The sequence below is a fragment of the Falco biarmicus genome, chromosome 1 (genome assembly GCF_023638135.1).
Source record: "Falco biarmicus isolate bFalBia1 chromosome 1, bFalBia1.pri, whole genome shotgun sequence".
NCBI lineage: Eukaryota > Metazoa > Chordata > Aves > Falconiformes > Falconidae > Falco > Falco biarmicus.
Genome location: NC_079288.1, coordinates 51583880 through 51596696, shown reverse-complemented (window position 1 = coordinate 51596696; position 12817 = coordinate 51583880). Strand labels below are relative to the sequence as shown.

Genomic DNA, 12817 nt, shown 5'->3' with positions numbered 1-12817 from the left:
AGAGGTTGTACACAGCTACAGTTATTGTCAACCATGTGAAATTCTGAAACAGGATGGTCTAAATGAAACTAGTATTTGGTTTCTGACTTCTAGAGCTTCTTTCTTCCCTATTACCAGCTAATGATTTTAAAATATTTTTTCTTCTCAGTTGCTTTGTGTGAGTGGATAATGTTTATAAACATAAAGAGGTATAAAACTTACTTGAACTTGTGGAGCAGCGGTTGTGCTTGCTGTGGAAGAAAAGGAAGGAAATGCAAGAGGTTTCAGAGTTCCTGCTGAATACCGCTTTTCCATCTGATCTGTCAAAGGAACTAGTGGGAGTGTGAATATAAAAGTTATTTGGGCTTTTTCAGTATGGTTGTGCTTCTGTGACTTGGAAGTTAATTACAAACCCTGAGATGAGGAAGGGTTTTTACTGTGGAAAAGAAAGCATGTTTGCTGCAGCTTTGACAGCTGCCACTTGTACACAAAGCAGCATTTGGTGTCGTTTGAATTTGCATGGATGCACAGAAATCTTGATGGTGATGTGAACTTTTCTGTACATAAGAAAACATTTTTCATGTTTTGTGTCCACTACTGGGTCTTATTCACATCGAGATTACAAGTACAGTCATTAATGTAATGAACTGAACATAACAAAACACTTTACTGGCAGCTTTGTGAGTTTAAATAGCTTCTTCACACTTTAAAAAAAAAAGTATATTCCATAAGTGGTAAATAGATAATGTGTGCAAGCTGAGAGACTGCATGCCATCAGAGGAGGGAGCCTGTACCTGGCAGAGGTTCTTACCCTGTGCTGTTGTTGCAGGTCATCTTCTAGTGAGGGCAATGATGGACACTTCTGTGTTTCCCTTCCTTCCATTTCCCTCCCCTCAGGTGACGTTTGCCTCACTCACACACAGACAGCTGCGTTACCTACCTTGCTGCAAGCAGGCGCTGCCAGCCTGCTCTGCACTGCTCCATGGCTGTGCGGGTCTTGGAGGAGGGACGACAGCGGCAGCCGACTGCAGCTCACTCTGGGTGCTGGAGACAGGCTTGTGGAAGTGGCAGCAAAGTTTCCGGTAGCAGCTGTGCTCCCAGTCTTCTTGGGGAGCTGCTGAGAGCTGCCTGGTCACTGTTGCGGTAGAGGCAATGTGAGTTTTGGCAGACCACACCGATTGCACAAGCAGCCTGTCTTCCTTCCGGGCTGTGGTATTTGGTGTTACCCTTGAACTGGTATTTCGGGCTTCCCGTGCAACGTGCTGGAAGGTCTGTTCTGTAGATGTCTGTGGCTATCTCTCTATGAATCTCTGTGTACCGTATGGGGGGTCAAAATGACGCAGAATTGAACTCCTGTGATTTTTCTCTGGCATGCTGGCTTGCTCATCTGCCCGTCTGCCTTCGTGGCCTTTCTGATTCCCTTGCATCCTTGCCTCCTCCCTCGTGCTCTTGCCCCCTGATGAATTTGGCGTTCATATTTGTGGATCTGTTACAACATTGGCTGGGTTCAAAATAAGCGGCGTTGCAGTCTGCCTCTGGCTATATACAGTGGCGGAGCAGGGTGCTTACCTGGCCGCAGGCCAGCATCAGCTCAGCTTGCACAGGGAGCTTCCTCCGGCCCGGTAGAAGCTGCAAAAAATATTGGGTGTTTCATCTCCTAGCTACAAAACCTGCGGAGATGTTCCTTTCCACTTTATTCTGTGCGTGGAGAAGCTTTTATAAATCAATAAATAAAATCCTTCAAAATTCAAGAGATTAATGGGCTCAGGCAGGCTTTTCAAAAATCATCCAAGCTTGATCTACTTCAGATCTCTGTTGAAGTTGGTTGGGGTGATCAAATCTGCTGAGTGACTTGAGTTTGAAGCTGAGCTGACCTCACCTAGAGCATTCTCCCATATTCTCTCATCTTCTGAACAAGCTCAGAAGTAATAGGTGCCTTCACAGCATGTCAATGCACCGGCACCTGTGGCTCAGCACCTGTGGCAATGCCGAGTGCTGGCAATGCCGAGTGCTGGCGCAGCCCCAGGGGAAAGCAGCAGGGAGGTGCTTGGTTTCCAGCACCTGTGCGGCGTTATCCTTTCTGCTTTTGTTTAAAGTAATTTATGCAGCTTCCCATCTTTTCTGTCAACATGCTGTGCTCTTCAGCAGATCCAGTTAATAGTCCTTTGGGGGCGAAATGACCTGGGTGGCATTTCCCGCATGATTAGAAGAGGACAAGTGTCCTGCTCTGGAGGGTTACAAGGCTTAAATGCCCAGCAGGGCGACCCTTTTATCTGGTTGGAACAACTAGGTGAAATTCATGTGAAGGCCCTTCTTAGAGCAGCACAGTCTTAAATTGACTTAAACCATCAGTCCACCACACCTTTAAGCTTCAGCATCCCAGCAGCTCATTCTTACCCTTGTGCCAGTACAGGCGTGATGAGCTGGATCAGGGAACTGGTTGGCCATACACCAGGTAGTTATGTTTGAGCAAGGTCAGTTGACCGCTGAAGCACCATTTTGTCAGGGGAGCTCCAAGCCAGCCGGTGGCAGCCTCTGATCTCAGAAGCCTGGGGAGATTGCAGCATAGTCAAATCGACTTGCCACAGGTGCAGTAAAACTGGGGAATTCATAGCCTAATGCATACACCAACAGCCATTTCTTTCATCTCTGAAGATGTCATTTGGTTTTTTTCTCAAATTTTGCTGTAATAGATAAGTTGTTTAATTCTGGAACAGCAGACAGCGAAAGGCTTTGGTGGTTTTGCTGGCAAAATGCTTTATTGTTGCTATGGGAATAGTCCTCGCATGCTACAGAGCTGGAGTGACTCCTGGCCACTAGCAGGAGATCTGTTATGCCATGTTTGTGGACACTGAGAAATGAATTGGATTCTCAGGATTTAAGGAATGTAACTTAAAAGTTTTCTTCCACGAGCACAGTCAGAGGACAAAGTAGACATAAGTGTTACCTCTGTTTCACTTTTGTTATCTCTGCTTTATAAGAGTATCTTGAACTGCAAATACAAGACAGAGCTGCATACTAACTTTAAAAATATGTTTTATTTTTAGCTCCCAGGAAGATGAGCGGCCTATGTCACCCTTCTATGTGAGGTATTTACTCATTTGTTTTACTTTATTTTTCTGTGTGGGATTGACTCGTTATTGGAGTTTCATGTGGGGAGTGATGCCAGAAATGCTGAACAGACTGTAATCAGACTGAGGATTAATGTTAAACTCTTAATTATTGCTCAGCTAGTGGGATGAATGAGTCTTCAGAGATGCAAACTCTGTTGTATTTTGTATTTAGAGATGAGGCTCAGGGTTTAGTGCCAGTCTTGTAAGATCTTAATTAGAAGATGGACATTCGCTTCCTCTTTTCTTCAGTCATTATGCAGCATAGATGCCTGTCATGAGTAACTTGTAATCTGTGGGCACAGGAGAGATTTTTGCCACAAGCTTTGAGGAACTGGCAGCGTGTGCTGCTCAGAAAGAAACCAGGAACCAGATGGTGAGTCAGCAGCCCATAGAGCAACTGCTCCGCTGCTGCAGCCCAGAAAAGCAGGAGAGTGCCTGGGTCCCCAGCGTGCCTGCCTGGAGGGAATAGGGCTCATGCTGCATTTGAACAAATTGCGTTTCTTGTTTTGCCAACTGGAGGGCAAAGTCACTGCTTGTAAAAGGCCTCTCATTCTATTGACATCAGTGAAAGTTTGCTCTGCTTGCTTCAGTAGCAGGCTCAATTCCAGTACTTTCATTTATACTTAGTAGAAGAACAGGAGCCAGGGCAATTAACAGTGAAGGGCTGCAGAGGAGGGCGGGCCAGATATTATAATTGGGTGCTTTGATCTCTGTAGAGTTTAAACAAATAGAAAGAAATCCCTGTGGTGCTTTTTGTGAGAGCAGTGATATTTCGGATTCTTACAGTGGTCTCTTAAATTTGTTCATTCACTTGCATATATTCCTATTTATCTTTGTAGCTTGAGTTTTTTCTTAGAGAATTTTTCTAACGTAATCTACAGAAAGTGTGCATTTCATGCATACTTTTAATATGCAGACTTCCATTAAAACTGTGGGTCAGTGAACCGTTTATGCAGCCAGGCTAGTCCATGGTCTTGCCTTCCTTCCTGTTGATGCACCATCATTCCCTGCAGTGTATTTGTGCAGATGTTGCTTAGTCTGTGCTTCAAAAGCTCCAAACTGTCTGAGGAGGTTCTGCCTTTTCCTTTGGGAGATTATTTTGTAGCTGCATACCTTCCGTTATCATAAGTTTTCCCCAGTTTAAATCCTCATCCTGTCTTTCCATTGAAAATGGTCCCTTTCTTTCCTTTTCTTTCTGGCTGAATGTGACCTTGAAATGATGGTAGGCTTTTGTTACATTTCTATATGTCTTACTGCTTAAAACTGTACTTTCAAGCCCTTTCCTGGGTCATGGAAAGATGATCCAGGTAGGAGATTCCTGCAAGGTCAGCTGAAGAGATTGCCAAGGAGATGGGGAGACGAGGAGTGGACCCAGGGAAACTGGTGTCAAAACAAAGGCATTTCTGAGAGGCAGGGAGCGGGTTTGGAAATGTTAAATGGACATGTGGGCGTATTAGGATGGGGAACAAAGGATGAGTGTGTCCATTGGAATGAAGGGACGGCTTTCCATTAGAATATTTCTTGCAAATAGAAATATAACAGTCAGGAATAAACACATAGTGGGAAAGTGAAGAAATGGCTAGTAGGGGCAGAGAGAGAGCAGCACACCTTGCAACATAAGGCTTCATGCCAACCTTGTGTCTTCTGTAACATTGCTGAGACACAATTACTTGTAAGTAAAGCTAGCAGCTTGTAAGTCTTGCTGCTGTTTGTCACACATCAGAAATGTGTACTTCTGAGGTCAGTTGCCAAGTGCAGTTAATTTGGCAGGACAGCTGGTGCTGGCTGGGCAATTCATGGTGCTTCAACAACTGAGAACTTGAGTGGGTGGCCAGTTTTTTCTGTGCAACTTTGAATGTTCTAATTGTTGCCCCTGAGTTGTGCATGACGTATGTAGGAATTGTGTTTCAGACCATGGAAAAGGAAGGGGAGACAGTCTGCTTTAGCTGTCTGATGGTCAAATCTATTTGTATTGCTACCAACCACACTTCATAGTTTGAAATACTGTTCAAGTAATCCTTCAAGTGAATCAAGAATGTGTATGTACAGAGCGGCCATTGCTGCACACAGAGGGCTGTACAGGTAATTATGCAACAAGGTAATTAAATAGGAATGAGAGCTCTTTAGCTTCCAAACACTGCACAATACTTGGCTTTTGCCAGACTGAAGGAGCATCATGTCCCTCCGTAAACGAGTTTTGGTAGGATCAGGCCAGAGACTTACTCACTATTCTATACGCTATTTCTTAAAATGGCACTGATTTAGGGGTTGTCGATTTGTTTGAGTTTTTTTCTTTAGACATTGGGAAAGTCATGACCAAGTGTAGAATTAATTACCACTGCTGCTTTGTAACTGAATAAGCAGTGGGTAAGTGGTAAATGAGACAAAATGTGACATAGGTTTGTCAAGAGAGGTGGTAGCAGTACAACTAAATTATTTTTTATAAGACTTTCCAGAGAGTGGAAGAAAAGGAGTATACTTAATCTGTCTGATGTCAGTAAAATGCTTTATATGTCATGCTATCTATATGGGGAGAATGGGCATTATACTAGAGCTTCAAGATGGGTAGAGAGGGTGTGAGACCTACAGGTACTGCTGTAGGAGAGGAGGGAGGTTGCTGGTGGAGTTCCTTAAGTGTCATTGACTTTTTTTTCATTGATAGCCACTGGCATAATAAAATAGAGTCATGCTCATGAATTGGGCTTATAGCAGAAATCTAGGAAAGGTGAATGGGATGAGGGTGTCCTTCAGGAGAAAATATATGACGATGAGCTATGATACAGGATGGTTGAGGTAGATACAGATAAAGATAAGCATGAAATATAAAATACGGGATGAAAAATAGTAACATAGGTAATAAAGTCATACATCTCAGGACTAATACTGAAAATCCATTACATGAAAGGGGAGTTCCTCACATTTGGAAATGGCAGGGAAGAAAAAGATGTGGGCATTCTTGTTTGTGGAGGGATGGAAGGGAGGTATGAGATGAAAATGAAATAATCAAGTTGAAGTAATCACATGACAGTGGATATATAAAGTGAAGTGTTTTCAGTATACTTAGAGAAAGAATGGATGCCCTTGCACAAGAGTCAGATGAAGCCTCGTACAGTTTCAGTAACTCCATGTTCCAATGGCATTAGATTTGTGAAGATGATTAGAGAAGCAGGCAGACCCTGGTATAAGATGGAGAAAATAGCAGGGAAGGCTTATTCACCATAAGAGATAAACCAGAGTACACATATTCCCTTCAGACTTTAGAGAGGGGGAAGGATTGTTTATGTTAAGTAACAATACTGACGCAAGAGAAAATGTGTACAAACAGGCTATGAATAAATTTGGGCAGAAAATCAGAAATTTTGTAACTGGAGCCCTCTTTTGTTTGGCACTGCAAGGATGAGATGGGCTTGACTAGTTTGTAAGATCTGGGGTTTGTGTCCATTCATCTACTGCTGACCAGGGTTATTCTCTCCCTCCCTGTACGCCTTGGTAAGATGATTTGTTGACTCAGCTGTGCCCAATAGCAGGCAAAGAGATTTCTGGGCTGTTAAAAGAAGAGCCTTGCTGGGTGATTGATTGTTCCAGAGAGCCATGCCTGAAGGCCATTTATGTTCCAAAACCTTTTGTTGCAAAACCTTGTGGCAAAGGGAGTTGAGATTGTTAAAAAATACGTAGTGCTGTTCCTTGTATAATTCTGTAGTGAGACTGTGAACGCCAGCTGTACTGAGTAATCGGTACTGAGAAACACTCTGCAGTTTTGGGTAATGAGAGCAGCATCTGGCAATGGCAATTCCCTGTAAGCACACTTCCACTCAACGTGTGCAGTGAGTTTTTAGAAGACAGGGAATCTACAGATGTGCTTCGTGCTGGTGTATATGCTTTAGATTTGACATCAGTCACATAGATGGTTTCAGAGGAGTTTCCTGATGACTATATCCTGAGATAAACCAGAGTGATATTACAGGGAAAAAAGCAAAAGCTTTGTAGTGCGGAGCTTTCTTGTTAACGTACAGAGCATTCAACTGAAATTGGGATGAGAGCTGACATCACAAGCAGTGCCAAAAATCTGCATTGCAGATACCCATGAGTGCAAGGCAAGGCACTGGACAGTTTCACCTGGTTTAGTACTTCTTTTCCTTGAAGTACTAATATCCTGTTGGCAGTATTCAGTACAGCTGACTGTTTCTTCTTTTAGCAGTTGTTATTTGAGACAACTCTTTTTATATAATGCAAGTCAGGTATTCTTAGCCTGTAGTATATTGGGTAAGGTGGTTTGGTCTGTTTGTTCTCAGGTCAGTTTTCTGAAGAAACTGAAAATTCTTGTTCTAGTTCTCGTGCCTGCTCACAAATTTGCTTGGCCGCCTTCCCACTGGATGCCGCCCCCTGAGTGGGACATACCAGAAAAGGCCCACAGGATTGCTGGACCCTTTTACAAGTCATGATTACGTTGTGTGATGCACATTAACGTCCTGTATCACATTGGCACTGGCTGAAAATAAACACCGGCCTGCTGGATGCATCTGCTCACATGTCCAGCTACTGTGCAGGTCAGAGTTCCCCTTAGGAGTATTTCCCTTCTCTGTAGAGGAACCTGTACAGACTCAGCCATCCAAATTCTCCAAGGTAAGTTGAGTGGCTTGTATGAATCCCCTTCAGGCTTGTCTCTGCTCCAAGCAGTAGGTGTCAGTGTGCACCCATCATAAAGGGTGATCCCAGTACAAGTGAAACAGCAGGAATCCTGAAGAAAACAAGACAGTTGCTTTCAGTGGGTTTAGTTTTCTGCATGGTAAGAAGGTAGTGTCAAATATAATGTACTGCATTTAAAGAAAGGGTAACTGAATCTGAGCTCACAAAAGCATTAAGATGAAATGTTTCAGAAAACACTGAAAGTCTGTCCTCTGTGTGATGGGACATCCCAGTAACTAAAAGCACATCTCTATTCTTAAACTAATTATTTTCACATTTTGTATGGAGACACAATCCTCCTTTTTGGGAAATGTGTGTCAGTTGAAGTAGTTGTCTTAAAATAGATCCAATGTGAGTCTGCAGTATTGCCACAGTTGTGGAGAGTGAAAAGTGTTTCAGCTATGTAAGTACCTATGAAATAGGAATTTCCTAGGCCACAGGTTGGAATAATGTATTTGGAAGGACTTCAGAAATTTACCATCTGAAATGCCAGAGCCATTTAAACATCTTCCTCTGTGCTGGAATGGCAAAATGGTAAGAAGCTTTTGCATCTGTTGAGGCTTTCTTACTGTTGTGCTTGGCTTTAAAAAACAAAGAAACAAACAAAAACAGGGGAAAAAATAGCTTTGCTTCCTGCGTAAAGCAGATGGAGATTAATAACGCAATGAAGGACCTTAGTTCCAGATCGCAAGTATAGCTTATGATTTAGGCCATTAAGTATGGTCAAGAATTAATTCATTAACTTCATAAATGAAAACTCAGTCTGGAAAAGTACTACGTCACTAAGTTTGCTCTGGCTGATATTTTTACTTTGCTCTTTTATACCTGGATGCCCTAACGTTTTGCTCAGTAGTACCTTGAATGAAAAAAAAAAAACAGGTGAGTGGGGTGGATGTCCAACTGTTAGTTGCCTGCTGTCACAGGATGCACAATGCAGATCAAATAGGGTGCAGGTATTGCATGAGAGAATTCTTACTCCAGTGCGTATCTTTTAAACCTAGAGAGTACTAGTCAGGGGAGGCAAGGGAGGTTAAATGTGTTAAAGGTGATGGAAAATACAACCTTCCCATACTTGAGGTAGAACCAGAATGGGACGAGAGGCCATGCAGTAAGAGTTGACCTTGTGTGTGGAGCAAGGTGTTATCCAGAGCTGGTGACACCTCGGAAAGTGAGCAAGAGACTTCAGTAAACAAGTTAACACTGGGAAGTGCTAAAGGTCAGACTTCCCAAAAGGAAAAGCAAGAAGGTTGTAAGAAGCCAGTTCAAAAGTTTATAGCGCTTAAAAGAGCTGTGTGCCTTGATGCAGGTTTTGTGGCTGGCTTTCTGAAAGTCAAAGTCCCCAGAACTGGGAAACACTCCTGCTGCTTTCCATCAGCTGAGGAGAACCTTTAATTTCTATCGAAAGTCACTATTTCTCAGCTTGCTCTGTAGCAGCTGCATAATTTAATAAAGATGATCTAGCTGTGGAGATAATTGACTATACATATCAGTGAAGTGGAGCAGACATGAGGAGAAAATAATTAAGCAAAGCAGAACATGAGTTCCCATTGTCCGGATGATTTACTGAGCAAAGCAGCCCTTCCGAGGCAGCTGCCCATACAGGCGGGCATGCCAAGAGGGCTCTTCGGGGCATGGCTCTTCTCTCGTGCTCTGTGAAGCTTAAATCCAAAGGCAGAGCAACTTTTGCCACCCAAGAAGTTTGGAAAACCCCACAGGATATGCCCTGCCTGCCTGGTTGCTCTTCTGGGCTGTGAAATCCTTACAGGGCTGTGCCTTTCCCTGCGTTTAGTAACGCGCTGGAGCACCTCCTGCTCTGTCCTCTGTCCCTGAGCAGGCTCAATTTCTAAAGCCACTGTGTAACTCTCCCCTCCACCATTTGTTTTGACTGTCAGCTTCCTTGATGTAAAAAAGGTTGGTGCAGAGTAAATAAAGCAACTTAGCAATGCATTTAAATTAAGCTTCAAAATGAAATAGCAAGGAAAATTACCAATTGCGGAATTAAAAGGAATTTAGTGGATCTGGAAAAACTCTGGTTTAAAGTCTCCATCTTATTGAGAGAAAGCTAATAAAAGAGCATTAAAATATCACAGGGCTATGAATAAAGCTATATTCGGTATGCCAGGAAGCAGTATTTAGGAGGGAAATACAGTAAAATCAGAATATCACAGCTTCATTTTGTAGTCATCCACCCCGCTGGCATGTAGCTGTATACATATTTTCTTGTGATTTATTGGTAGTTTGAAAATCACCGTATTAGTGGCTCTCCAACAGAATCTGTATCATCTCAGTAGGGCTTTTCTAGATACCACAAAGTAGTTGTTACACAGATACAGCATCATTATGAATTAGCAAGGTTAATGGACTTAAAACTGCATTGGTGTTAGTAAAGCACATGATTCACTGAGAAATGGACAACTACAGTATTTATTGGGGTGTTAGGGATTTTTTTGGCATTTTATTTAGGTATTTTTGCAGCTTTATCTTTTATTTCTTCTTTTTATTACTTTTTGCGTAAAGAAGCTGGTGCGTTTTCAGTACTGATGCGAGTGGTTTGCAGATAGTCAGTTGGCCTTGAACACCACAGAGTTATCAGCATGAAGTTTTACTTACATACGGTATCTAGCCTTTCATCAAGTTTATGTGAAAGAGGAGTTTGCATTTTTGCACAGTGTTAATTCCGTTGGAAATAGAGGGAAGAGCTATTTCCTGAGATCTTCTGTCTTGTCTGATGAGTATATATACCTACATCCTGGGGATGTTTTAAAAAAAACAGAATCCAAACAATCCGATCTCCTCCCCACCACCACTTTTGTGAAATGAAAACAGAGAAGAAAGGTGTGATATGAAAGACACCCCCACTCAGTATGAATTGCAAGTAAATATTATAGGAAGTTGATACAATATTAACTTACTCCCACGCATGTAGGAACAGTAGTCAGTGTATGAATTGTATCTTGGAACATGGTTTAGCCTACCACACTAGCATCTTTCTTCCTAATTCATCTCCCACGGGAGGCCACATCTTAAAAAATGGTTTCAGGCTGTGAAGAGCCCGAATAGTTCATGTAAGTGAACGGGAAAGCAAGTAGGGTACTTGACATTTACTCTTCAAATTTCAAAGCCAACCAGTAGTTAATAGTCAAGATATCACATGTGGAAAGAGAGGGATCTTGCAAATATTTTGTTTTCCTATGTGCAGATTGCATGCCCATAATAATAAATACGGTAATATTTGTTTGTATGTCTTCTGTTCATGAAATCATCTGAATGACACAGCTGCTGGGATGCTGTGCAGGTGATGTGGGATATACTGGCAAATCGATGTTTTTCACACGGTGCCACTGCTGCAGGGACCTGTCCCTGGGCTGGAGACGAGCACCGGGTGAAACTGGGACTGGAAGAGAAGCACATGTGCTTCGGGCACACTGCTTTGCTCACACCGAGGGGAGCACTGGCTCAGCCAAGGGAAGCTGAAGCGTATGGGGACTCTGATTTGTAGTTGAGTGTTTGTGGGGGTTGTACTTCACTGCAGGAGTTAGCCTGGTTTGTTAGTTTGGTTAAACTGGCTGTAGTGGCTCTTCATTTACCCTTCTTGTCCTCTGTCACCTGCCTTCCGCCACAAGTGACACTCAAACCCAGGAAAGCCACAGAGCGGTTATGACCTGAGAGTGCTGCAGCGTCTTGGCTGGCTCTGGGTCTGTATGGTGAAGCGTGAAATATTTGAGGGAAGCAGAGGAGGAAACCTTTGGCTGGTGGAGGGAAGTCAGCCGTTGGTGGTTCTTCTGCATTGAAACGGTTTGGGAGAAGGTGGTAAAGGCTGAAAGTAATGGATGGTGGTTTTGGCAGGAGGCAGAATTTGTGCCCAGCCTGGCTCATACCCTGGCCATGCAGTGCCATTTCATTGGGATAGATCAGTCGGTGGTACTGCTAATTCCGTTGCTGATAACAGGGCTAAATCAAAATGAAGCCCCTAGGCATGTAACTTACTTGACTTAACAAAGATCACAAGAGGAATGAATAGGCAAAAAGTGTCACCTTGTCTGCAGAGCCGAGTCAGTGTGGGGGAAGAAGGGGCAGGATGGGACTCAGCTTGGCAAAGGGAGGCGAGCAGTGACAGTGTAAGGCAGACCTCAGCTGCGCAAAGTGGCACGTCAGCTTGTTCAGAAGGGCTTTAAACAGCAAGCGATGACACCTACAGTCACGTTGGCTCTGCCTGAGCCTGAAAACAGACAGAGGGAAAAGAGAAAGAAGAGAGCATATGTTTTATTTTTTAAAACGTGAGGCAAAGAACACGAGTATCAGAGTAGCAGGAGAACTGTGCAAAATATGTATTTTGACTTTGTCGTCCATTAATATTTAAAGATTCTTAAATATTAAGTCACCTTTCACAGACCATACATTTTCAAAAGACAAGGACTTTTGTGATAAGGCTAAAAACAACCTGCAGCAGCAGAAGGGTAAGAAGAAAGCCAATAATCTGGAGCATGTTGAGGTTGAAATATTTTCTGTTACACCTTGGCCTACTGCAAGGGCATGACAGGAAAATTAATTCTTTAGGATATTGGCATTGTCAAAATGCGCCACAATACCATGGGAGTGAAAATTCCTTAAGGGGAAAACCCTTTTACAAGTCATGTGCACACACATGCAATTGCTGTTGAGACGACTCAGACCTTTAAATCTTAGTACTGCAAAGAAAAGGGGTTTTTAAGACCTTGTTATGATACTTAGATCTAACTTTCTCTGCTTTTTTTCTTTTCCACAGTGCCCATGTATCACAAGTCAGCAGTAACATTCCTGCTACAGGAGAGTAAGTATCTCCTACAATTTTTGTAGCTGCCTTTTTTGTATGTCAGAGCTTTTTAAAGTATTGCTGGTTATTCATTGATTTCTCTTTAAGAATTGTGCTTACACAAACAAAAAGACAATGTTTCCCAAACCAAAGCATCTGCAATGATAATAAATCACATCCTTCTGAAAAATTCTCAGGCCCTTGGTTCTTTTCTCACACTGTGCCTGTGATGTTTTGGTTAGGCAGG

The 12817-nt window shown here is 42.9% G+C and overlaps 1 protein-coding gene across 10 annotated transcripts in view; it reads left to right on the top strand.

Annotated features, from left to right (window-relative positions):
* Nucleotides 1-12817, top strand: part of FAM13A (family with sequence similarity 13 member A) — a 133824-nt gene that overhangs the window by 80598 nt on the left and 40409 nt on the right. For all 10 annotated transcript variants that reach the window (XR_008820990.1, XM_056333243.1, XM_056333237.1 and 7 more), the window contains 2 exons: nt 3027-3068; nt 12544-12588. Coding sequence is in view for 9 of the 10 variants with exons in the window: in XM_056333243.1 (XP_056189218.1) it covers nt 3027-3068; nt 12544-12588 (87 nt within the window). In the remaining variant the exon portion in view is untranslated. The remainder of the gene's footprint in view (nt 1-3026; nt 3069-12543; nt 12589-12817) is intronic.